Consider the following 27,957-nt stretch of genomic DNA (forward strand, 5'->3'; position numbering starts at 1 on the left):
GTCACCGGAAGCTCTGGACGGGGAACTGTCACCGGAAGCTCTGGACGGGGAACTGTCACCGGAAGCTCTGGACGGGGAACTGTTGTCGGAAGCTCTGGACGAGGAACTGTCGCCGGAAGCTCTGGACGAGGAACTGTCACCAGAAGCTCTGGACGAGGAACTGTCGTCGGAAGCTCTGGACGGGGACTGCGCACTGAAGGCCTGATGCGTGGGGCTGGCTTTGGAGGCGCCAGACTAGGGACACGCACCACAGGGCTAGTGCGAGGAGCAGGAGCAGGACGAACTGGACTGGGCTGACGCACTGGAGGCCTGGTGCGTGGGGCTGGTACTGGAGATACCAGACTGGAGACACGCACCCCAAGGCTAGTGCAAGGAGCGGGAACAGGACATACTGGACTGGGCTGACGCACTGGAGGCCTGGTGCGTGGTGCTGGCTTTGGAGGCGCCAGACTGTAAACAAGCACCTCAAGGCTAGTGCGAGGAACGGGAACTGGATACACTGGGTCATGAGTAGGCACCGGTGGTCTGGAGCGCACCGCCTGCACAACCCGTCCTGGCTGGATGGTAACAGTAGCCCTGCACGAGCGGAGTGCTGGCACATGGCGAACTGGGCTGTGCAGAGGCCTGATGGCTGTCGTGCGCAGAGCAGGCGTAGGGTAGCCTGGTCCTAGGAGGCGCACTGGTGGCTAGATGTGCTGTGCAGGCATACTCCTACCCGGCTGGATGCCCACTCTAGCACGGCACTGTGCGTGCGCATGGGCGAGATTGTGCGCACTTCCGCATACACCGGTGCTCTCATGATCCGTTGCTCCCCATAATAAGCACGGGGAGTTGGCTTAGGTCTATTACCTGACCTAGCCACTCTCCCCGTGTGCCCCCCCCCAAAAAAAGTTATTGGGGCTGCCTCTCGCACTTGCCAATCGGCGCGTATAACGCCTCGTAATGGCGCCTTTCCGCCTTGGCTGCCTCCAGCTCCTCCTTAGGGCGCTGGTACTCCCCAGCCTGATGCTATGGTCCTGCCCCGTCCAGGATCTCCTCCCATGTCCATGAATCCTTATATTCCTCCTGCTGCTCCTTCTTCCGCTGCTTGGTCCATTTGTGGTGGGTAGTTCTGTCACGATTGTCATAATGAGTAGACCAAAAGGCAGCGGGAAAATGTACACTCATCTTCTTTTTTTATTTGAAGAAGGAAAAACAAAATAAACACGTATACAAAAACAAACGACTCCAAACAGTCCCGTCAGGTGCAACAAACACTAAACCAGGAAATAACTACCCACAAACCCCCATAGAACAAACACCCCTATAAATAGGACCTTCAATCAGAGGCAACGAGAAGCAGCTGCCTCCAATTGAAGGTCAACCCAATAAACACCACATAGAAATAGACCAACTAGAAATAACATAGAAATACACTAACATAGAACATAACCCAAACAACCCCGAAACACCCTAAACAAACACCCCCTGCCACGCCCTGACCAAACTACAATAACAAAGTTGTAGTTTTATCTGTGGCCAATGACCTAGAGCCTTCTTGGATGGGCACTTCTAATGTAACTCTATGGCAGCACCCAAAGGGCAACATTTTTCGAGGTCTACCCTTAGACTTGGTGGTAACGTAGTGTCTCCATGAGTGACAAAACACTGAGACTATCATGGCGTAACGCTCCGTATTTTCTGCTGGCTTGCTCCACCACCACAGAAAGCCCTGAGCTAGGCTGAAACACCTGCATTTTGGAGCTGCCATACTCAAGAAAACAAAAAAGAGACCATGCGGCTTTATTAACTCAATGATATATATGTGACACGTTTTAATGCCCAATTTCTTTATTTTATTTTAATACTTTTTTAGCTAAAATTGTGGGGCTCAATGTGCCCTGAATGACGAGTGGCCAATGCTGCTATATGATAACCTGCTGTATGATAACCTGCTGTATGAAACATTTAGCTTACCATAATCAGCAATAGATAATTACTGTTATTGTTACCCTAATCGTAATCAATCAAATGTATTTATGTAGCTCTTTTTACATCAGCAGATATACAGAAACCCAGCCTAAAACCCCAAACAGCAAGCAATGCAGATGTAGAAGCACAGAGTACAGATACAGGCCAGGCTAGAGCAATGCAGCCAGCTAAGTTAATTCCTTTCATAATGGAAGGTCTCCTCACATATGTATTAATAGAAGTGCTGCTTATGTGACCATGGACCTTGTATGTAAGTATGTACTGTGACATGTAGAGAGAGGGGAGAGCTGGAAGTAGGGAGGTGGTTTTAAGAGCCTGAGGCGATGCCTCCAGCTCCAGCTCTTCTATAAGTCTGAGAGAGATGTACTGGAAAGTCACCCCAGGTAGAGAGAGTGGGTGTGTTGTGTGTGTGTGTGTTGTTATTATGACCCTGATCTTAACGAGTCCAGGCCAGGCTTAATTAAGCAATGCAGCCACCAATTGAATTCCTTTCATAATGGAATATCTCCTCACATTTATGCATTCACCGTGAGACACAGAGAGGTGAGGGGGTGGAGAGGAATAGGAGGGGAGATGGCTTTAAGAGCCTGAGGCTTTGAGCTCCAACACAGGTGTGTATATATGCTTGTGTGTGTGTGTGTGTGTGTGTGTGTGTGTGTGTGTGTGTGTGTGTGTGTGTGTGTGTGTGTGTGTGTGTGTGTGTGTGTGTGTGTGTGTGTGTGTGAGCATGTATGTATGAGAGAGTCATTAGTTGGATTAGTAGGCCTGACTGATCTAATGTCATCCACAAGTCCCTCACGTAGACGGAGAGAGACACTCCTCACAGTCCCTCAGGAACAGGACTGATTTAGGATGGGACACACATCCATGCACACAAACACACACAGGCACTTAACCTGAGTGATGCTGCTATTAATGGCTTCAAGAGGTTCCTCTCCTCTCCTGTCATCTATTCTTAACAGGACATAGGCTGTGTCTCTAATGGCATTTTATTCTCTATAGTGCACTACTTTGGTCACCAGGGTAGGGTACAGTACTGTCCATAAAGATAAATCAGTGCATCATCTTCCAAGGGTGGGCAACTCCAGTCCTCGAGGGCCTGATTGGTGTCACACTTATTCTCCATCCTTAGCGAACACAGCTGATTAATCAAATTGCATTCTAAACTGGAGATCATGATTAGGTGATTATTGGAGTCAGGTGTGTTAGCTGGGGCTCGGGCAAAACTGACACCAATCAGGCCCTCAAGGACTGGAATTGCCCACCCCTGATCAAGACAATATTATGGCTTATTCGCTAGAATATATGTTTATTTTGATAATGGTTCAACATTTACAAATAACTATTTTTTATATTGAACAAAATAATAAAGTAAAAAATCTATCCAAAATAAACGGACATTCACAAACAGAAACAATACACCGCAAAAACAAAACACACAAATACATGCACGCACTTGCCCACAATCACACACAAAAACAAAAACGCGACATGCGCACAACCACAACCAGTCAGAAAGTTGGAAACCCCCGAGCCCCGACCGGCACGCAAGCGCAGCACAAGTAGCCGTCACTTCCAATTAAGCACCACACTCCCCCGAGATGGTCCACATATGGCCTCCAAACTCTGTCATATAAGTCTGTTTTTACTTCGTAGTATATAGAAACCTAGTGGGATGTAACTAGATAGTTCAGTCCTCCAGTTTGTTATTGTGTGAATATGAGGCGTTTCCAATTAATGGCTATACATATTTTTGCAGCAATTGGAGCTAGATTAGAACACTTTCTCTAATATTGATCACCAATATTAACATTTCCCAACAGACAAAATCGTGGAGATGGATGGATATAAATTCCTAGCCACAATGAAATAATAGCACATACAGTACCAGTCAAAAGTTTAGACACATCTACCGATTCAAGGGTTTTTCTTTATTTTGACTATTTTCAAACTTGTAGAATAATAGAGAAGACATCAAAACAATGATATAACACATATTGAATCATGTAGTAACCATTTTATATTTGAGATCCTTCAAAGTAGCCACCCATTGCCTTGGTGACAGCTTTGCACACTCTTGGCATTCTCTCAACCAGCTTCACCTGGAATGCTTTAACAACATTCCTGAAGGAGTTCTCACATGTGCTGAGCACTTGTTGGCTGCTTTTCCTTCACTCTGCGGTCCAACTCATCCCAAACCATCTCAATTGGATTGAGGTTGTGCCACATCTGTCGGAAGGATTGGACCAACGCGCAGCATGTTGAGAGCTCATCTACTTTTATTAACATATAAAGTGAACACTTAAACAAAATAACAAAATGACAATCGACAGTTCCGTAAGGTAACATAGACTATACGAAAAACAACCACCCACAACCCACAGGAAAAAACAGGCTGCCTAAGTATGGCTTCCAATCAGAGACAACGGAAGACACCTGCCTCTGATTGGAAACCATACTCGGCCACACATAGAAAATGAACATAGAAAATGAAAACTAGAACAAATCCCCATGAAACAAACTAACCCCAAAACACACAAAAACAACACCCCCTGCCACGCCCTGACCATACTACAATGACAAATGACCCCTTTTACTGGTCAGGACGTGACAGTACCCCCCCCCCGAAGGTCAAAACAAAAAAACCCACAAAAACAACCCAAAACCTAAAGGGAGGGAAGGGAGGGTGGCCACCGTCAACGACGGTTCCTGTGCTACACCCCCCTTCGCTAATCCACCCACTACGGAGGTGGCATTGGCTCCGGGCATAGCTCCCGTTCTGCGCTGCCGACCTCCGCCGGAGGCTCTAGGCTGCAGACCACCGCCGAAGGCTCTTGGCTGCAGACCACCGCTGAAGGCTCTGGGCTGCAGACCACCGCTGAAGGCTCTGGGTTGCAGACCACCGCTGAAGGCTCTTGGCTGCAGACCACCGCTGAAGGCTTTGTGTTGCAGACCACCGCTGAAGGCTCTGGGTTGCAGACCACCGCTGGAGGCTCCGGACTGGGAGGCGTCGCTGGAGGCTCCGGACTGGGAGGCGTCGCTGGAGGCTCCGGGCTGAGGAGCGTCTCTGTAGGTTCCGGACTGGGGACCTTCGCTGCAGGCTCCGTGCCATGGATCATCACTACTGGTTCCGCGTCATGGATAGGCCAGGTCATCTGATGCAGCACTCCATCACTCTCCTTCTTGGTAAAATAGCCCTTCCCCAGACTGGAGGTGTGTTGTGTCATTGTCCTGTTGAAAAACAAATGATAATCCCACAACGCAAACCAGATGGACTGGCCTATCGCTGCAGAATGCTGTGGTAGCCATGCTGGTTAAGTTTGCCTTGAATTCTAAATAAATCACTGACAGTGTCACCAGCAAAGCACCGCTACACCATCACACCTCCTTCTACATGTTTCACAGTTGGAAATACACATGTAGAGAGATCATCCGTTCACCTACTCTGCGTCTCACAAAGACAAGGTGGTTGGAACCAAAAATCTAAAATTTGGACTCATCAGACCAAAGGACAGATTTCCACCGGTCTAATGTCCATTGCTCATGTTTTCTTGGCACAACCCAATCTCTTTTTATTATTGGTGCCCTTTAGTAGTGGTTTCTTTGCAGAAATTTGACCATGAAGGCCTGATTCACGTCTTCTTTGAACAGTTGATGTTGAAATGTGTCTGTTACTTGAACTCTGTGAAGCATTTATTTGGGCTGCAATTTCTGAGACTGGTAACTCTAATGAACTTATCCTCTGCAGCAGATGTAACTATGGGTCTCACTTTACTGTGGAGATCCTCATGAGAGCCAGTTTCATCATAGCACTTGATGGTTTTTGCGACTGCACTTGAAGAAACGGTCAAAGTTCTTGAAAAGTTCCGCATTGACTGACCTTCATATCTTAAAGTAATGATGGACTGTCGTTTCTCTTTGCTTATTTGAGCTGTTCTTGCCATAATATGTACTTGGTCTTTTACCAAATAAGACTATCTTCTGTATACCACCGCTACCTTGTCACAACACAACTGATTGGCTCAAACGCATTAAGAAGGAAAGGAATTCCACAAATGTAATTTTAACAAGGCACACCTGTTAATTGAAATGCATTCCAGGTGACTACCTCGTGAAGCTGGTTGAGGGAATGCCAAACGTGTGCAAAGCTGTCATCAAGGCAAAGGGTGGCTACTTGTTTAACACTTTTTTGGTTACTACATGATTCAATATGTGTTATTTCATAGTTTTGATGTCTTCACTATTATTCTACAATGTAGAAAATAGTACAAATATTTTGTAAAAAAAACCTTGAATGAGTAGGTTTATACAAACTTTTGACTGGTACTGTACATTAGTGGAGGCTCCTCAGAGGAGGAAGGGGAGGATCATCCTCCTCAATGAATTTCGTAAAAATAAAATTAGTGAAACATAAAAAAAATGTGTCCTTTTTAGATAAAACTATACTAAATATATAGTTGATTAAAACACACTCTTTTGCAATGAAGGTCTACAGTAGCCTCAGCAGCACTCTGTAAGGTAGCACCATGGTGTAGCCAGAGGACAGCTAGCTTCTGTCCTCCTCTGGGTACGTTGACTTCAATACAAAACCTAGGAGGATGTCACGTTCGCTGGAATAAATGTCGGACCAAGGCGCAGCGTGAGTAGCGTTCCACATCTTTATTATAAAGTGAAACTTAGCAACATACAAAACAAACAATAAATTAATAAATGAACCGTGACTACAGAGATGCTACGTGCACTAACTCAAAACAATATCCCATAACCCACAGGTGGGAAAAAGCTACTTAAGTATGATCCCCAATTAGAGACAACGATAGCCAGCTGCCTCTAATTGGGAATCATACCAAACACCCAAACATAGAAAACTAAACTAGAACCCCAGATAGAAAATAATAACTAGAAAAACCCCTAGTCACGCCCTGACCTACTCTACCATAGAAAATAAGAGCTCTCTATGGTCAGGACGTGACAGAGGCTCATGGTTCTCACCACCTTCCATAGACTTACACAGTAATTATGACAACATCCGGAGGATGTCCTCCAACCTATCAGAGCTCTTGTAGCATGAACTGACATGTTGTCGACCCAATCAAAGAATCAGAAAATTAATCTAGTACTGAAAGCATAAGCTACAGCTAGCTAGCACTGCACTGCATAACATGTGGTGAGTAGTAGACTCTAAGATAGTGTTGTGTCTTTGGCATCATTAAAGGGAAGACTTATTTTATCAAATGAATTCTCTGTAATTATTATTATTACGTGATTAAACTAATCATGTAAATGTAATTAATGAGGAAGTTGGGGCACCAAAGAAAATCTTCAGATTACAAAGTTATAATTTTCCTAATTTAACTTTTCTGATATTTTAATATCTGATCAATTAGTCTTCTAATTAATTAATCATTCTTTACCTCACATTAGTCTCATTCCAAACGTCGGAAATTGTTGGTTATCTGCACGAACCCAGCCTTCACTATGAATCATCCATACATCAATTGTCTTAATAATTTATTTACTAACTAACTAAATAATCACAGAAATGCATAAACAAACAACAATATATATGGTTACAAGGAAATGATAAGGGAAGTGGGTGTGGACTGAGAAGGCCAGGAAAGACAAGAGACACTACACAGTTGATAATTATAATAATTTAAATGCTAAACCCTTGTACATGAACGCTCACTCATTCGGGAATAATTGCAATCAATATATATATTTACGCTCAGTGTGTCGTCATGATCTCTGTTGGAATCGTCCGTCTTTCTGTTGGAAAGTTCATCTGAACTTCTCTTTGCGTCCCTGGAGTCTTTCATGGTTAGAATGGACACTTCAGAGTCCCATTCAGAAATGTTCTTATAGAATAGATGTTTCGGCGGTTGTCGGTCTTCGCATTCAGTCGACATAAATTCTAGCTGCAGATTAGTAATTAGTTTCTAAAGATTTGCTCTTATTCTGTTGGTATCGATAGTCCCAGAGTTTAACCATTTCCACCAATGTAGCCAATGCTCCACGTGGTTTGGTTAGGAATTCAACAACCGAGGAATGCATGGTCTCTACTCAAACCTTAGCCCTCTCGGTAATCGAGGTACGCATGGTCTGCAGATGATCTCTCTAGGTGGGGGTTTTATTCAGAACAGCAGAAAAGGCTGTCCCATGACGCCAGATCAATGTTTGTGCTCATGGGGCGGGCCAATGACTTAGTTAACTTTAAAGGGAATTGGATTCTCTTAAACAGTTTTAAATCACATTACATAATTTCACAAATATTTTAATCTTTACTCATTCATTTTATTCAATAATTAGATACAAATCTCATAACGGAGACTCTTGTATAAACAGAGTTATGGTAATGTGGCTGTATTGTCTCTCAATGACGTCACAAACATTAAACAAAATGGACCGTTCGTAGCTGGATTCTCCACCGACCGTTTACACATTCTCCAAAACATGGACATTGTTCAGTTCTCAAGTTCTGTGATGTAGAAGAAGTTCCTTTGTTCTCTCTATGAACCCTCTCTCTATACTGCATGGCCGGGGGGGAAGAGAGTCCTCTAGGAATTTACGACCTGAGATAACAGAACCTGAGTGTAAGAAGGAGAGATAGGGGGAAGGCACTCGCTATACCCAAAGAGGGCCACGTCATGACAATAGAGAAAGACAATAGTTTAACAGTTTTGAACAAAGTCATTTCTTAAAAAATGGAGAAGCAAGAGAGAGAGAGATTGAGAGCTATATTTTGTCATTTTACTTTCACTTTAACGTTATGCGCTGAGAGTCGGGAAGCAAGTTTAGGGAGTGAGTGTTTTAATTAAATAATCAGAACATAATATAAAAACAAGAAACACTAACAGCACACAGACATGAAACAGAAACAGAAACAATGACGCCAAAGGGAGTGACATACAGTTGAAGTCGGAAGTTTACATACACCTTAGCCAGATACATTTAAACTCAGTTTTTCACAATTTCTGACATTTAATCCAAGTAAAAATTCCCTGTCTTATGTCAGTTAGGATTTTAAGAATGTGAAATGTCAGAATAATACTAGAGATAATTATTTATTTCAGCTTCTATTTCTTTCATCACATTCCCAGTGGGTCAGAAGTTTACATACACTCAATTAGTATTTGGTAGCATTGCCTTTAACTTCTATGGGCTACGTGGGACGCTACAGCGAAAGCTACAGCGAAAGCAAAACATTAGATTATGTTAGGAGACTACATAGACAAAAATAATCACACAGCCATTTTCCAAGCAAGGACATGTGTCAATAAAACCCAAAACACAGCTAAATTATGCACTAACCTTTGACGATCTTCATCAGATGACACTCCTAGGACATTATGTTACACAATACATGTATGTTTTGTTCCAAAAAGTTCATATTTATATCCAAAAACAGCGCGTGATGTTCAGAAAATGTATTCCCACCAAAACGTCCGGTGAATGTGCACATCAATTTACAAAAATACTCATCATAAACGTTGACAAAATATATAACAATTATTTAATGACTCCAACCTAAGTGTATGTCAACTTCCGACTTCAACTGTACATATGGAAGGTAATCAGGGAGGTGATGGAGTCCAAGTGAGTCTGACCACTCGCAGGTGTGTGTAACGATGGTGACAGGTGTGCACCATAATGAGCAGCCTGGTGACCTAGAGGACGGAGAGGGAGCACACGTGACATTCACTTACTTAGCTAGCACATGCAGCGTTCACTGGACACTGACGATATCCCCAGACAGGGCCAACCAGGCAGTATATGACCCCACCCACTTTGCCAAAGCACAGCCCTCCACACCACTAGAGGGATATCAACAGACCACCAACTTACTTCCCTGAGACAAGGCTGAGTATAGCCCACAAAGATCTCCTCCACCGCACAAGCCTGAGGGGGGGCGCAAAACCAGACAGGAAGATTACGTCTGTGACTAAACCCCTCTCCTAGGGATGACATGAAGAGCACTAGTAAGCCAGGGACTCAGACACCGTAATAGGGTCAGAGGCAGAGAATCCCAGTGGAGAGAGGGCAGCCGGCCAGGCAGAGACACCAAGGCAGTTTGTCGCTTCAGTACCTTGCCATTTACCATCGCAACTCTGGGCCAGACTACACTCAATCATAGGACCTACTGAAGAGATGAGTCTTTAGTAAAGACTTAAAGGCCGAGACTGAGTCTGCGTCTCTCACATGGATAAGCAGATCATTCCATAAAAATTGAGCTATATACGAGAAAGCTCTGCCACCAGCTGTTTGTTTAGAAATTCTACGGACAAAAAGGAGGCCTGCATCTTGTGACCGTAGTGTAAGTGTAGGTACAGTTGAAGTCGGAAGTTTACATACACTTAGATGGCAGATGGCGCAATAGCATATGTATCATCCGCGTATAGATTAACTTGTCTATTTTAACAGATTAACCAATGGTGTTTTTTTTAATAGTGAAGAGAGCAGGTCCCAAAATCCACCCCTGTGGTACACCTTTATGTACTTGGAGAAATTCAGACTTAACCCCATCAATCTCGATGGCCTGAGTTCTGTCATTAAGATAATCATGAAACCATAAACAGACGTCAGAGCTCAGGCCTATCGAGGACAATTTATTCAATAAAATAGCCTGATCAACAGTATCAAAAGCTTTTGACAGATCCAGAAACAAAGCAACACGTTTCATTTTAGTGTCTAAAGCATTGACAAGATCATTAACAACTATAGTGGTTTCTGTAATAATGCTATGCCCAGGCCTAAACCATGATTGGTTTAGATTTAAAAAAAAGCTAAATTGTACATTTACCAAGGATTCAAGGATGTTAGCTAGACAAGGAAGCCACGCCCTTATGGTGTGGCAGCACAAGAGCTGAGTTTCATACTTTTGGAATATTTCCTAATAACAATGTTAAATAAAAAATATGGGTTATTGAGCAAACAATGATGGGTGCTGTACACTTAAACAGACCAGTATCCAATTGGTCGGCCCCTGTGGATTTCTTGTTGTCTATTGCTAGCAAAGCATCCAGGACTTCTTTTTCTGTAAATAGCCTAAAAGAAAAGCTTTGACTATAATTTCTCTGATCATTCAGCAAGTTTCCCCTGTCAGCTTCAAGCGCAAGATCATTGTGAATATTCAGACACTGGTCTCTTTGAAAAAACTTCTAAGACAAAGCACGTTGAAATAAAATGCTGATTAAATGCATCAATGATGACATTTCTTTTTTAGTAATGAGACCAGTGTCTGAATTAATTTGTTGTGGCCCGAAGGAGTAAGTAGAACCCTTCAGGGATTTGACATTATTCCAGAACTTAGCCATGTTCCCATTACAATCCAAAGAGCGGTTACATAACAATCAGATTTGGCCTTTCTGATTAGTTTTACACAATGATTCCTCAGTTGCTTAAAAGCTTGCCAGTCCAGGCCCAAGGCTGTGTTCTTGTTCTTGACCCAAGCATCATGTCTTTTATGAATGACTTCTGATAATTCCGGAGTGTACCAGGCATTTGATCTAGCTTTAACCCTTAATTTTTGGAAGGGACCATGATTATCCACAATAGTGTGGAAGAAATCTGCAAAAAGGCTCAAAGCTAAATCAGGTTCAAGGATAGCTGAAATACAAGCAAGGTCACTAAAATAAAGATAATGTAAAAAAAAACTATTCACTGATGTTTTTATAGTTCCTCTTTGTGATGACATGAGGCTAGGATTGTTGTTTTCTCACATCTCAAACACAAACAACGGGTCAAAGGTCACTAACGTCTTGGGCGAAGACACCAGTATAAGGGCGAAAGTAAATACATTTAAAAAAAGAAGGGAGCAAAAGCAATTGGGAAAAAAGTACTGTGTGCTTACATTTTCAGGTTCTTAGGCTGTATGACATTTGATCCCTCCCAGTCTTTTTTCACATATGGGCCGTTTAAATTCTTTACATCCACCCAGGCCTTTGGAGCCTATCAGCTGGGCAGCATTCGCAAATAATTGTCCAGATCATAGCAATCATCACGTTGTCCTGTTCACTTGTCAATTTGTTACTTGAACAAATAGATCATGGCTATAGCCTACCAATGAATTGGTTGTCATTTAAGCTGCATAGCCAATAGTCATTAAAGTGTTATTCATTTAGACAGATCTCCTGAGTGGTGCTGTATTTTCAAAAAGCGTGTTTCAGTATCCTAAACAGTTCAGTATTCCAGTGCCCCATCTGTCATACATTGTCTGTTGAGAGGCTGTCCTGTAGTCTATACAGTTCATTCATTGCCATTTCCACCGTTGTCCTTGTCCAGGAATCAGGTATCTTCTTTTGCTGATTTTAGTGGGATGTCTCTTTCCTTCCATTTGACCTGCAGTTGTTTGGGGTATACCACAGAAAACGGGATTTGTTTTTCCAATAGCTTTTATATTTAACCTCACTAGGATAGGGGGCAGCATTCGGAATTTTGGATGAAAAGCATGCCCAAAGTAAACTGCCTGCTACTCAGGCCCAGAAGCAAGGATATGCATATAATTGGTAGATTTGGATAGAAAACCCTCTAATTTCCAAAACTGTTAAAATAATGTCTGTGAATATAACAGAACTGATATGGCTTGCGAAAACCTGGGAGTCTTGTGAGTGCAACCATATGAAGATCATCAAAGGTAAGTGATTAATTTTATTGCTATTTCGGACTTTCGTGACTAATCTACTTGGCTGCTAACTGTTTGTAATGTTTTATGTGCTGAGCGCTGTCCTCAGATAATCGCATGGTTTGCTTTCGCAGTAAAGACTTTTTGAAATCTGACACGGCAGCTGGATTAACAACAAGTTAAGATTTATTTTAATGTATTGCACTTGTGATTTCATGAAAGTTAAATATTTATACTAATTTAATTTGAATTTGGCACTCTGCAATTTCACCAGATGTTGTCGAAGTTAATTCAATGTGTGTAAGGGGTGCGTAACTGGTGGCAGGGAAGTCAAATGCAGGAGAGCAGAACTTGGTGAATAGCCGGAGCAGTTTAATATATAAAACTAACGGCATACAAAACAACAAACACATGGGTACAAAACCCGTAGCGCACCAGTAACACATAGCACAAGTACATACAATAAACAATTCCCGACAAGGACATGGGGGAAACGGAGGGAAAATATACAACATGTAATTAGGGAATTGAAACCAGGTGAGTGTGAAAACATGACAAAACAAATGGAACATGAAAAATGGATCGGCGATGGCTAGAAGACCGGTGACGTCGACCGCCGAACACCACCCGAACAAGGAGAGGAACCGACGTCGGAAGAAGTCGTGACAATATGCATTGAAATGAAACCAATTTACGTTTTATTGAGTTATAAATATCATGCTGAAGTCCGAACTCGATCTTACTTTATCTTATCTATCTCCTGTGTATTTGGAGTTAAAGGTAACGTGATATTTTTTGGCCCACATTAATTTACTCAGACGAAGAACCTCTGCCAGAGGCATATACTCTTCATATTTCTTTTATCTGGAAATTATATTAGGCTCAAAATGGGATCCTTGTCAGATCCTATCAGACCTGTTTTCTTGTCTATTACTGATGACCTCAAATACTCCCAATCAAACGAACTGAATGTGCTCGCCATTCATTGGCACAACAAAAGACCCATTGAGAAAAGATTCACAGTTTATGCAACCTTGATGTTTTCCTGTTGGTAAACAGAGGTTTCTTTTTAATGGTCCAATCTCCATGACAGCATGAGGAATCTAGTTCTGATCTTCAGTTAACCATCTCTGTTGTCTGAAAATTAAACGGTTAACTCTCTATGGCTCATGGTATTGCTCTATCTTGTGCTAACTTTATGTAATCTCTTTCACTAAACCATTACACGGGTCTGGGCATTGAAGGTATGTTGGAATCACGTGGAGACCATGGTGACCAAATCAATCTCTCTCCGGAGGGATTCATGTGCTTTTTGAATGCCTAATAATGTAGTGTTTACCCAGACAAGAAAATAACCAATGTTAGCCTGGTGGGATTGTTGGGTCTGGTCTGGGCGTTGGGAAATGGAGGGTTAAGGCAAGGTCTAACAGCTTCTCCCTTGCTACTGTTGTGTGTGTGTGTGTGTGTGTGTGTGTGTGTGTGTGTGTGTGTGTGTGTGTGTGTGTGTGTGTGTGTGTGTGTGTGTGTGTGTGTGTGTGTGTGTGTGTGTGTGTGTGTGTGTGTGTGTGTGTGTGCGCGTGTGTGCGCGTGTGTGTGCTTGCGTGAGAGAGAGTATACAAGGAACTAAAAAAAACTGTTCACAGTTTGCTGAGCGCACAAAACAAATATTAGCCAGTATTTGCAGTTAATCCTTTGGTTTATCATCTCCAGGTCACCTCACCTCTATTTTACATCTAACAATAAAGCTCCCGTTTTCTCTCTCTTCCTCTTGTCTTTTCTCTCTTTTCCTATTTTGTCTTTCTGTTTCTCTCTCTCATCATATTGCTCTTTATTCTTCCTTCCCGTTTTCTCTCGCTCCCTTCCCTTTCCCTCTTTGTCTCTCTCCCCTCTCTCTAGCTATATTGTCCATTGTGGGGAACCTGCTGGTGCTCATTATGGCATTTAAGCACTCATCTCACATGAAGCCCCCGGAGCTGCTGAGTGTCAACCTGGCGGTGACAGACCTGGGAGCTGCTGTCGCCATGTACCCTCTGGCTGTGGCCTCGGCCTGGAACCACCACTGGCTGGGAGGAGACGCCACATGCATCTACTACGGCCTGGTAGGCTTCTTCTTTGGCACGGCCAGCATAATGACCATGACCGTGATGGCTGTGGTGCGTTTCGTCGTCTCCCTCAGCCTCCAGTCTCCCAGTGAGTATATAGAGCATTGTGGAGCAGGAGTACCACAGGGAATGATGTTAGGACCATTGGAATTTGTGTATGTTTGAGTCAGTTTCTGTATAGGCTGTGTGAGTGAGTGAGTGAGTGATACCACCACTTGTCATCATAGGAACATTTTGGAAAGTAATTGTGAATGTTTGGAATAAAAAACACACAAACTAGGAAGCATTTACAAAAGTGGTGTGTGGTTAGGGGCCCCAACTGATTTCTCAAAGCCCACCAAGCATTTAAACCTGAAATATACCTCTTGTTTTTGAAGAGTACAACCCAGAAATAGCAACAGATAAACTATATAAAGCTTCTCAAATTATATTCACACTCTCACACTACAGAGATCAGGGAAAATGTCTATAATCCGGACCTTGAGGTCAGAAGTGTAATATATACCACTTAGCAGACGCTTTTATCCAGAGCAACTTACAGTACAGTGAGTGCTTACATGTTTGGTATGCGTATGTGATCCCTCCAGGACATGAGCTCATGGCCTTTCCGTTGCTAGTGTTCTTACCAGATGAGCCATACAGGAAGTACTGCTCTCCCCCTAAACCTCTTAGTGACCCACTGTCTGTGTGTGTTTCCCTAGAGGAGAAGATCAGCCGGAGAAACGTGAAGCTGCTGTGTTTGTGGACGTGGCTCTATGCCCTGCTGTGGGCCTGCTTCCCTCTCCTGGGCTGGGGCCGGTACGGTCCAGAGCCTTTCGGCCTTTCCTGCACCCTGGCCTGGGGAGAGATGAAGGAACAAGGCTTCTCCTTCGTCATCTCCGTCTTCTCCTTCAACTTGCTGGGGCCCTCCTTCATCATCCTCTGTTGCTACTTTGGCATTGCCTTGAAGCTGTACATTACCTACAAGTCCCTCGAACACAGCAAAAATATCCCAAACATCATCAAGATGCACCGTCGCCTTCTCATAGTGAGTGACTTGCTGACTTGGAGTTGAATTCCTATAAAGTTGTTTTTGTCACACCATCTTACTTTAAATTGATTTTTTAAAGGACTAGAATATGGACATTATACAGGCCTATTTACACATAGTTTTAACTTTATACGTTATATATACTGACCAAAATATAAATGCAACATGCAACAGTTACAGTTCATATCAGGAAATCAGTCAATTGAAATAAATAAATGATTCTCTAATCTATGGATTTCAGATGACTGGGAATGCAGATATGTGTCTGTTGGTCACCGATATCTTTAAAAAAAATGGTAGGGGCGTGGATCAGAAAACCAGTCAGTATCTGGTATGACCACCATTTGCCTCATGCAGTGGGACACATCTCCTTCGCATAGAGTTGATCAGGCTGTTGATTGTGGCCTGTGGAATGTTATTCCAGTCCTCTTCAATGGCTGTACGAAGTTGCTGGATATTGGCGGGAACTGGAACACGATGTCGTACACATTGATCCAGAGCAACATGGGTGACGTGTCTAGTGAGTATGCAGGCCATGGAAGAACTGGGACATTTTCAGCTTCCAGAAATTGTGTACAGATCCTTGCAACATGGGTCCATGCATTATTATGCTGAAACATGAGGTGATGGCGGCGGATGAATGGCACGACAATGGGCCTCAGGATCTCTGTGCATTCAAATTGCCATTGATAAAATGCAATTGTGTTCGTTGTCCGTAACTTATGCCTTATTGCGCGCTCCCTCAAAACTTGAGACATATGTGGCATTGTGTTTGTGACAAAACTACACATTTTAAAGTGGCCTTTTATTGTCCCCAGTATAAAGTGCACCTGTGTATGATCATGCTGTTTAATCAGATTATTGATATGCCACACCTGTCAGATAGATGTATTATCTTGGCAAAGGAAAAAATGCTCACTAACAGGGACGTAAACATATTTGTGCACAAAATTTGAGAGAAATACATATTTTATTTCAGTTCATGAAACATGGGACCAACACTTTACATGTTGCATTTATATTTTTGTTCAGTGTATATAATTATAACTTTATTTCATGAGTTGAATGAATGAAACTGCATCTTTCACTATGGGCTCTATTTTAGGCTGGGGTTAAGCCGGCGCAATTGTCAAACGCACACTCATTTAAATGTTGACCTGTTAAAGCCGGCTCTGTTCTATTTAAATAAAAACACGTCATACCTTTTTGTAGTTAATAAATCTAATTTGAAACATAATAACTATAGTATCCTTAACTAGCATTGAAAAAGTGAATCCATTCTTCTCTAAAAATTCTTCTTTAAAAATCTTTCTTCCTAATTTCACGCTTGTAACATCAGTATTTTTCAGCTGGTAGTCAGGCAGTCACTGGAAAAAGAGTTCTGTTCCGGAACAGTATAGATCACTTTCGTTCCCAGTTTTTGTTTCTGTTCCCTGAACCGGTTCCAACTTCCGGAGAAAACTGAGAATGGATTAATAACAAAAATCATCCAAAACATGCAACAAGGTGCTAAAGTAATACTGAAAAAAACAGCAATAGAATACACTTTTTGGCCTAAATAGAATACACTTTTTGGCCTAAATGCAAAGCCTTATGTTTTGGGCAAATCCAACACAACACATCACTAAGTAACTGCCTCCTTATTTTCAAGAATGGTGGTGGCTGGTATGGGTATGGGTATGGTATATGGCTGGTATATGGTATGGATATGCTTGACACACTGGGCAGTTTTTCAGGATGAAAAGAAAAAGGATAGAGCTAAGCACTGACAAAATCCCAGAGGAAAACTACAAGAGCTTCAACCAGAGGGGAATACTCAGTTTAGGTCCACCAAATTTGGCCAGACTGCTTTTTCAGTCAGAGCGTCTGGATTATGGAACACTCTGCCAACCAGTGTGAGAGAGTGTAGTACCTTTGCTAGCTTCAAGGCAAACCTGAAAAAGTGGCTAAAGGCAAACCATTAATGTGAACATTAAGACATTCCGACTCTTAAGATGTCAGATACTGTAGGACTAAGGGGACATTGAAAATCTGATGTAATATTATCATTATATTGTCTATTGTTGTAAATTTCATTTTTTTAAATAAAATATATGAGGTACTAGTCAAGAGTTTGGACACACCTACTCATTCAAGGGTTTTTCTTTATTTTTACTATTTCCTACATTGTAGAATAATAGTGAAGACATCATCACTATGAAATAACACATATGGAATCATGTAGTAACCAAAAATGTGTTAAACAAATCAAAATATATTTTATATTTGAGATTCTTCAAAGTAGCCACCCTTTGCCTTGATGACAGCTTTGCGCACTCTTGGCATCCTCCCCACCAGCTAAAAATAAAGAAAAACCCTTGAAAGAGTAGGTGTGTGGAAAATTTTGACTGGTACTGTATATAGAGAGATATTTATATATGGAGAATTAGTGCCAAAAAGGGGTTACATACATGTAAAAACACTTCAGAACAAACTTCCTTTTGAATAAACATATTGTATAAATTATTCTGCCTCCAGCTCCACTGCTCAGACATTGAGAAATGTGTGATATTTTCTTCCAAAAGGAGAGGAACAAACCGCCCTCTACTTGCTGCTTCTAAATAATTTGTTATTTTATACTTTTGTACTTTTTGCGTTTTTTTAATGATTATTCAGATAATACAGACAGAACAGGTAGAGGGCAAAACACACACTGATCCCCTACCAAATCAAACCAACCCCAACCCCCCCATGCTCCAACAGAGCCCCACCCCAATACCAGACTTAAAGCAGGCATGATATAGAATGAGTAAAATAATCAAATAGTAAAAAATACAATAAAATATATTCTAAAACAAAAAGTAAAAAATAGTAAAAATAGTTATATAAATTCTAATTTGGGTTGGTTTATGGAGTTGTGAAATTAGCTGGGTCCATGTCTTCTACAAAGGATAGGAAACGTTGCCAGATATTATAAAATGTAATTGCAGATCCCCTAATAGAGTTAGCGTATTTTCTCTAGCTTGAGATGTTGCATAACTTCCTTTATCCAATAAACGTAGGAGGAAACCAACCCTTCTACTTAGATAGTAGAAGACATCTAGCTAGAAGAGTAGTACATGCCAGCATATTGCCATAGAACTGTTTAGAGGGGCCTCCTGTGGTGCCACTCTATAGAACTGTTTAGAGGGGCCTCCTGTGGTGCCACTCCATAGAACTGTTTAGAGGGGCCTCCTGTGGTGCCACTCCATAGAACTGTTTAGTTGGGCCTCCTGTGGTGGCACTCTGAATAATGCAATAAAGGCAGAAGTTTTTATAGGTCTCTCCAGTATCTTAGAAAACGTCAAAGAAATTGTCAATGTCCAAAACGTGTGCAATAAAGTAGCAGGAGCCTGCTTACATCGGTCACAAGTGGGATCTATTTCTGGTCTAATCTTGGATCATTTTGCCTTTGACCAACGCAGCCGATTAACTATTTTAAAGTGAATTACAGCATGTCTTAGACATATACACTACCATTCAAAAGTTTGGGGTCACTTAGAAATGTCCTTGTTTTTGAAAGAAAAGCACATATTTTGTCCATTAAAATAACATGAAGTTGATCAGAAATACAGTGTAGACATTTTTAATGTTGTAATGCCTATTGTAGATGGAAACGGCAGATTTTGTATAGAATAACTACATAGGCTTACAGAGGCCCATTATCAGCAACCATCACTCCTGTGTTCCAATGGAACGTTGTGTTAGCTAATCCAAGTTTATCATTTTAAAAGGCTAATTGATCATTAGAAAACCCTTTTGCAATTATGTTAGGACAGCTGAAAACTGTTGTTCTAATTAAAGAAGCAATAAAACTGGAATTCTTAAGACTAGTTGAGTATCTGGAGCATCACTGTCATGACTTCCACCGAAGTTGGTTCCTCTCCTTGTTCGGGCGGCATTCGGCGGTCGGCGTCGCCGGTCTTCTAGCCATCATCGATCCACTTTTCATTTTCCATTTGTTTTGTCTTGTCTTCCCACACACCTGGTTTCAATTCCATCATTACATGTTGTGTATTTAACCCTCTGTTCCCCCCATGTCCTTGTCCGGAATGTTTATTGTAGTGCTTGTGCACGTTATGCTGGTGTGTGACGGGTTTTGTACCCATTGATTTACTGTTCTGTTAACAGGGGGGTTTTATTATTAAACTGCACCATTGTAAATCAGTTTTTGCTCTCCTGCGCCTGACTTCTCTGCCGCCAGTACGCACCCCTTACAATCAGCATTTGTGGGTTCGATTACAGGCTCAAAATGGCCAGAAACAAAGACCTTTCTTCTGAAACTCGTCAGTCTATTCTTGTTCTGAGAAATGAAGCATATTCCATGCGAGAAATTGCCAAGAAACTGAAGATCTCGTACAACGTTCAGTGAGGAGATCCCTTTTCCAGCCCAGATATGAAACGCCCGGTCTAATAATGATGGAGAGAATGTATAGTTCTTTAATAACGGGACAGAAGTTTAAAATTCACTGAGACCAAACGATAGCCTGAACTATTTCCAGATTTTTAGAGAATGTTTCACAATAGGGTTTTTAATGTATTTGGAAACTGGCTCAGCTAGTTTAGAACAGAGAAAGGCAGCTAAGGAGGTGCGGCCACAGGATGAAATCTCCAAGGTCAACCATTTCGGGCCTGTAACATCTGGGATTTCTGTCATCCAATATAGACCGATTTCTATATTAGCTGCCCAGTAATAATATTGAAAAAGTTCGAAAGTGCTAGACCACCCTGGGGGCGAGATCTCTGTAATACGCTCTTACGTATCCAAGGGTTTTCTTGTTCCAGATAAAAGCAGATATCAGTTTATCTATGGAGATAAAAAAAAAGATTTGGTCAGAAAGATACGAATACATTGAAATAAGTATAAAAACGTAGGTAATACATTCATTTTAACAGTGTTATTTCTTATGCCCAAAGAAAGAGAAAGTAAATCCCACTGTTCAAGATCCTGTTTCAGGGAGAGTGTCCAAATCAGATTTTAACTGAAGATGTGGATTCAACAACAATGTTTCAACTGCATGGTCTTCAAAGTATATTTAGCTGGTTTGCTTTCTGCCCTCTGTTTCAGATAGTTTTCTCTGCCGGCCCATTTTCACAGTGTTTCTTCTATCTTACAGATAGCAGTCCTGATCAGCTTGGGCTTCATCTTATCATGGGCTCCATACGGTTTGGTGAGCCTGGTGTCTGCCGTCAGGGGCAGTGAGTTCCTCCCCCCAGAGGTGACCATGCTGCCCTGCCTGTTTGCCAAGTCCTCCACTCTTTACAACCCCCTGATCTACTATATCTTCAGCAAGACCTTTAAGCAGGAGGTGAAGCAGCTGTGTGGTAGATCCAACGCATGCCACGCTTCCAGCGCCAGGAACAACATCACGGACAACCCCATCTACCTGGTGTGTGACAGCAGCCGGACAGAGAAGGAGGAGAAGGTGGTGGCCACGGTGGTTGGGAGGACCACTGAGGATAAGTTGTCCTCTGGGAAGAACCAGGAGATGGAGACCAGGTTAAACTCCTGCGACAGCCAATAGGAAGGCCTCGGGGAGGCGGGGGGTATAGTGTATGATGTCCTTTCTCATGACAATCTTATCATTCCTCATCCAGTCAGGGTCTAAATGACCATAAAAGTTCACCATTGAACTTGGTGAACTCCACCCGTGGGCCTCGGTGATGAGATGAGGTTTCACAGAATGCTGAATTGATGAAAACTTTTAGAGACAATGGTGAACTTTTATAATAATTTCAACCCTGACTGGATGAGGAATTATAGATTGTCATGAGAAAGGACATCATACAGAATATAATTTGAAACGAGCTAAGACCAATATCTATGATTTTATTGTTATACGCCTTTATCAATTGCTGTTGGCATGAAAATTGCTTTTACATAAAGACAAATTATACTTTAATAAGCACAACTAGTGTGTGCAACATAACTTGCAGGGTAATATCAAATCCTGTATTGATGGTTGAATGAAAGAGGGCGTGTTTGCACTATTGTATCTTAACTTAATGGATGTGAGTGAAAAATGGCAACCAATGAGAGGATTGGAGGACTGGTTCCCAAGCCAATTGGCTTCCAGGGTGAAGAGGATTGACAATATGCTATAGCCAAAAGGGAATCATAAACCGTATATGGTTTGAATGGACGGAGCGTACAGTAGGTGGGCTGTTTTCTTTAGAGAAACACAGCTGCCATTGATCAATGCAGAGGAAGGAAGTGACCGTATTCCCATGGAGGAGAGGATGGATGGAGACACTAAGCCTGGGTCCACCCTATTCCCTATGTAGAGCCATATGGGCCCTGGTCAAAAGTAGTGCCCTGCACTAAAGAGGGAATACACTGTTAGTGCTCAGGACTGATCCAATGAGGAGAGGAGAGGATGGAGAAATGGATGCTTCTAGTGCTCAGGACTAATCCCATGAGGAGAGGATGGAGAAACAGATGATTCTAGTGCTCAGGACTGATCCCATGAGGAGAGGAGAGGATGGAGAAACAGATGCTTCTAGTGATCCCATGAGGAGAAGAGAGGATGGAGAAACAGATGCTTCTAGTGGTGCTCAGGACTGATCCCATGAGGAGAAGAGAGGATGGAGAAACAGATGCTTCTAGTGATCCCATGAGGAGAAGAGAGGATGGAGAAACAGATGCTTCTAGTGGTGCTCAGGACTGATCCCATGAGGAGAAGAGAGGATGGAGAAACAGATGATTCTAGTGCTCAGGACTGATCCCATGAGGAGAAGAGAGGATGGAAAAATGGATGCTACTAGTGCTCAGGACTGATCCCATGAGGAGAGGAGAGGATGGAGAAACGGATGCTTCTAGTGCTCAGGACTGATCCCATGAGGAGAAGAGAGGATGGAAAAATGGATGCTACTAGTGCTCAGGACTGATCCCATGAGGAGAGGAGAGGATGGAGAAACGGATGCTTCTAGTGCTCAGGACTGATCCCATGAGGAGAGGAGAGGGTGGAGAAACGGATGCTTCTAGTGCTCAGGACTGATCCCATGAGGAGAGGAGAGGGTGGAGAAACGGATGCTTCTAGTGCTCAGGACTGATCCCATGAGGAGAGGAGAGGGTGGAGAAACGGATGCTTCTAGTGCTCAGGACTGATCCCATGAGGAGAGGAGAGGGTGGAGAAACGGATGCTTCTAGTGCTCAGGACTGATCCCATGAGGAGAGGAGAGGGTGGAGAAACGGATGCTTCTAGTGCTCAGGACTGATCCCATGAGGAGAGGAGAGGGTGGAGAAACGGATGCTTCTAGTGCTCAGGACTGATCCCATGAGGAGAGGAGAGGGTGGAGAAACGGATGCTTCTAGTGCTCAGGACTGATCCCATGAGGAGAGGAGAGGGTGGAGAAACGGATGCTTCTAGTGCTCAGGACTGATCCCATGAGGAGAGGAGAGGGTGGAGAAACGGATGCTTCTAGTGCTCAGGATGGATCCCAGCCCAGCCTCAAAGGTCACACGCCAGCCACTAAGGGGGTTGAAAAGTCATAGTTGAGGTCGGACGGAATCTGAATTTGTGACGGACGAATTGGGTGTCTGTTCATATTTCCTTTTAATTCTGTTTAATATCCCCACGGCCACATAGCTTGGAAAACCCACTTTACCATGACTGTAATTTCTTTTGGATAAAATCGTCTGCTAAATGGCATATATTCTATATAATACTGTATTATATATTATATTTGTCTTGAGACTTAGCAGGCACTCTTATCTAAAAAGGATGCTAGCATGCTAAGTAGCAGTCAGCCAGGACTGCGAGCGGAGCCTGCTGAGGCTCCTTTGGGTGGGCAACCATGGATTGATGATGGGGATTTCATGCATCTAGTTGACCGGGCTATGCCATAGACTGTACACTAATCTCATAGGTGATGCATCTGGGTTCCTACAGATATATACGTAGTTTAGGAGCTCCATGCTTCATGAAGATAAGATATACAGTACATAACCTATTTCCCATGTATAGTGGGGTGGGCAATATGACCCTATATGACCCCAAATAATGTTGTCATGCTTGTCATGCAACCATAGTATGTATAGTTTGGAACCTTATTGTGAATACAGTCCTGTGGTATTGAGCAGATCTGGTTTTTGGAATGTAGTTATTATGTAAGCATCTTCATGGATTGTTCATTATCACTGATTTGTCAATGTCCTCACCCCCAGTGTTGTCTTAAGTGTTGCATACTAAATAACTTCCCTCTTCGTACTCTTTTTAAAGCAATGTTTGAAAAATACAATTACATTATTGTCAGGGAACCAAAAGTTTAAATGTATAGGCCTGTCACAATCATTACATCATATCTCTAAACCTTCACGGAAGAAATACATATATATATAAAATCTTATAATACTCTTTGTTTGTTATTATATAATTTTGCCCCCTCACATGTTCCTCAATGTTACAAAAGACACTTCACACCGATTCAGTTGTCAGACTGAGTGCAGTTGTCTGCTTTTAAAGGGCAGGGTACAGTATAATAATTATATAATTATATATGCTTATATTTGTGCTATTTCACACATGTACAATTGTTTATTAACATGCACATTTGAATTGGAAATGTGAGACACCCTCAGGGAGTGGGGTCAATCATTTTAAAGGGGCTCCCGAGGTGTGCAGTGGTCTAAGGCACTGCATCTCAGTGCAAGAGGCGTCACCACAGTACCTGGTTCAAATCCAGGCTCTATCACATACAGCTGTGATTGGGAGACCTATAGGGCGGCACACAATTGGCCCAGCATCATCCGGGGTAGGCTGTCATTGTAAATAACAATTTGTTCTTAACTGACTTGCCTAGTTAAATAAAAAAAACTTATATTTTTAAATGCCATTATGAACAGCAACTCTGGAGCAATTAGGGTTAAATTGCCTTGCTCAAGGGCACATCAGCAGATTGTTCACCTTGTCAGGTCAGGGATTTGAACTAGTGACCTTTCAGTTACTGGTTCAACACTCTAACCGCTAGGCTACCTGTCACCCAGTGTTTTGCAGGTGGTGAGAGAACTAGAGAGGGTGGAGGAGGAGGCTTGAAGCGCTGGGCATCTTGTTATGACATGCATTATCTGAATTCGGTCCACAGAATTATACCTAGGAGGAGAGGCTTCTATGAAGGAACTTTGAATGTCTTTTGAGCTAGCTAGCTAACAAGCTTGTGTGTGCAGAGTGGCACAAGATTTAAAAACTCGTTTTACCTTTTTGTAGTTAATAAATCCAACATGAAACGTGGTAACTATGCCTATAGTATCCTTAACTAACATTGAAAAAGTGAATACTTTTTTTTCTAGCTAATTAAAAATCTCTCTTCCTATCTTCTGAATCAAGATTGTAACTTCAGTACAGTAGCCTATGCTTCGGAGGGGGGAGGGGCAGGTAGCCTAAACACGCACACACATTGGCAAAGATTTTTAGCTTGCAGGCTGACACTGAAGTAAGTTTCTGAGTGACAGAGTGAGGGCTTTGCATAGGTGCTTTGTTCGTTTTTTTGTGGGACTAGAAAAAAAAAATAACATTATTAACCAGTTCCCATGCTTAAAAAAAAAAAATCTGTTTCGGTTCGTTGAAAAATGTTGTTATTTTCCAGTTCCAACCCCTGATAAAATCGCTGTTATACAGTTATAAAATTACTGTTTCTGAAAGCCCATAAAAACTGTTTCAGATGTGGACATTTTAATCACCTACAGTAGCATCACTATAAGTCATGTTTTGAACTGATAAAGGACACAATTCACATCCCCAAAACCATCTTTGAGTTTTGCAACTCAAGTAAAGATCCCTTTGACACGCATGAAGTACACATTGTACAACAGGTGTATATATCAGAGAAGAAAAATGAAGAACTTTGGTTGAAGTGACTTCAGCACACTGTGTACTTGCAAACCAACATTTAACTAAGGGCTGTATTCAATCAATAATGCTGAAGATCAGCATTGTAGCGCGGTTGAAATGTAAAGGTAATCTTCAACTGAGCTGATGCAGCATTTACCGTGAAAGCAGTTTCCGCCAACGTGGAAACATTGAATTTCAATCACGCTGTAATGTTGAACTTCAGCGCTACGAATTGAATCCATTCCTAATAGCTGATTATGAAAAAGCAATACCTAATTAATACATTTGTATAATTTATTATTGATGTTTGCAGAAGTACCCCCTACCATTCTATTTCTGGGTAGGTCCCATCTCAGTCAAACTATAGAAGATAAGCAAATTCCCATTGTATTGTAGAATAATGGTTGATTCTTGCCTTGGCCCGCAACAATGTTTACAGATGGCTCGTTGCGCAAGCTTCCGTAACAGAGGTTTCCCATCAACAGAGGCATATCCAATATCCCAAGGAACAATAATTTCGATTCATCAAGTTGAATGTGTCCTTTGCTATCAAATAAGTATTTAAAACACATTTTTAGCCTGGGTCTCCCATTTTCCTCCTGTAGAAGTGGGAGATTACATAGTAGCCTGCTCTTGCATGGTCTAGACAATGGCAGCACAGAGGCGGAAAATGGGAGATGTGTTTCAAAGGACACATTCAACCTGAGGAATCGTAAGTCTTGTTGCTAGAGATATTAGATGTGCCTCTGTTGCGGGTAAACTTTATTTTTGTGAAACCAAATAATTTAGGTTTGGTTGATAAAGGACGCCAGGCTACAGAAGCCTCTGTAAACAATGGGTTGTTGCAGGACAAAGCAAGCTTGATTCATGAAAGCATGGGAGACTTATTACAATTATTCCGTTTCCTATGGTCGACTCCCTTACTGCAAAGCCATAATAAAAACCTGTCAACCTGTTGTGTTCAACTGTGTGGATGTGACGTTCTGTTTGACTGCAAACCACTTGTATCCCCTATAATGCCCACGTTTGATTTAAAAAAAACAATTGCTGACAAGAATCTAGACACAAGCCGTGCGTAAGCTTTCAAACGCCAGACTACGTCCAAATGTAAAGGTTGCCTCAGAGAAAAACGGTGCAACGAGCAGTACCGCAGATATTGAGATGAGTGTGATGCAAGACTTCGCTCTCTCAGTCACACACAGTATCTGCGCATTCGGGTTCACTTCACACGGTTCACATCGTGGTAGCCACGTGACCAAAACAGCGGAGAAGTTGAGCCTCAATCTTCAATGCTATTAGTTGACCCACTATGCTGTTTACTTTCTACATCATTTCGCTGAGTCTACCTTTACCTACAAAACATGCATAATATGCTTATAAGGGTTGCGGTGTACAGTAAATCATTGATGCTCCTACAGAGACAAACAATTATACAGCGAGAGGACAGTCAATTTATTGATAAATTATTGGCTCAGTGGGCCGTACTGATTATATTTCCAAAATGATCATCTACTATTATCTAATGGACAATGTTAATGGTTCATAACACCTCTAGCTGTTCAATGAAACTGATGATCATTGATCCTCTGAATATAAATGGTTAGAAAAGTATTTATTCAGACAGGCAGATTGGTTGATATTTGCATAATTGATGCAGAAAGAATTCAAACAGTCATTTATTTCAATCTGTTGTGTTTCTCTGATGTAGCTTTCTGTTCATTTTACTGCTCAAAGCAAATGATCAGAAATACAATTTTCATTACAGAAAAATAAAACACTGGTGTTGGCACCATCATTTTGTGGAGTGATGATTATTCTTTCTGACCAAGGACATTCTTTGTCTCTAACATATATTTTCAATGAAATACATTACGTTTCCATTTGAAAAATGTATAAAACATTAAAAAAATATATTCTAATCTACGCACACGCGCAAGGTTTCTTTAATTGATACAGCTACTTCTTCTCTTCTTTAAAAAAAACCTGAAACCCATTTATTTTAGAACCTCTTTTCTGTCATGCCAACAAAGATTTTAAAAAGCGAGATCAGATTTAAGTTTCAGAAGGCACATTTTTCACTTGACATAACCATTTTAACAATTGAAGGTTGTCTCTATAACTGTTGACACGGATGTATGTCTACCTCTCACTAGCCACAATCCTCTCTGGATGGTGTACGTCAGAGACCGGACTAAAATAGAGGGGAGAAAATATCGTAAAACGACAGTTGCAATATTTGATTGGGAGCATATGTGCTATTCTCCACGGCCGCCATGTGTCTGGCAAGCAAGACTACATTGGTGCCAACTGGAGAGGAATTATGGGAAAGTGCTAATTGGTGTGATTAATTTTCATTTTTAATTCGGTGAGAAGCTCATTCATTTA

General features: G+C 42.0%; 1 protein-coding gene across 1 annotated transcript in view; it reads left to right on the forward strand.

Moving 5' to 3' along the window:
- The window catches only part of opn8b (opsin 8, group member b), a 72,573-nt gene extending 45,251 nt beyond the window's left edge, over nt 1-27,322 (forward strand). Inside the window, exons 2-4 of the mRNA XM_045720977.1 lie at nt 14,489-14,782; nt 15,396-15,721; nt 20,860-27,322. Coding sequence (XP_045576933.1) covers nt 14,489-14,782; nt 15,396-15,721; nt 20,860-21,267 — 1,028 coding nt within the window. The 3' untranslated portion in view covers nt 21,268-27,322. The remainder of the gene's footprint in view (nt 1-14,488; nt 14,783-15,395; nt 15,722-20,859) is intronic.
- The last annotated feature ends 635 nt before the right edge of the window (nt 27,323-27,957 follow it).

The sequence above is a fragment of the Salmo salar genome, chromosome ssa06, assembly GCF_905237065.1.
Source record: "Salmo salar chromosome ssa06, Ssal_v3.1, whole genome shotgun sequence".
Classification (NCBI taxonomy): domain Eukaryota; kingdom Metazoa; phylum Chordata; class Actinopteri; order Salmoniformes; family Salmonidae; genus Salmo; species Salmo salar.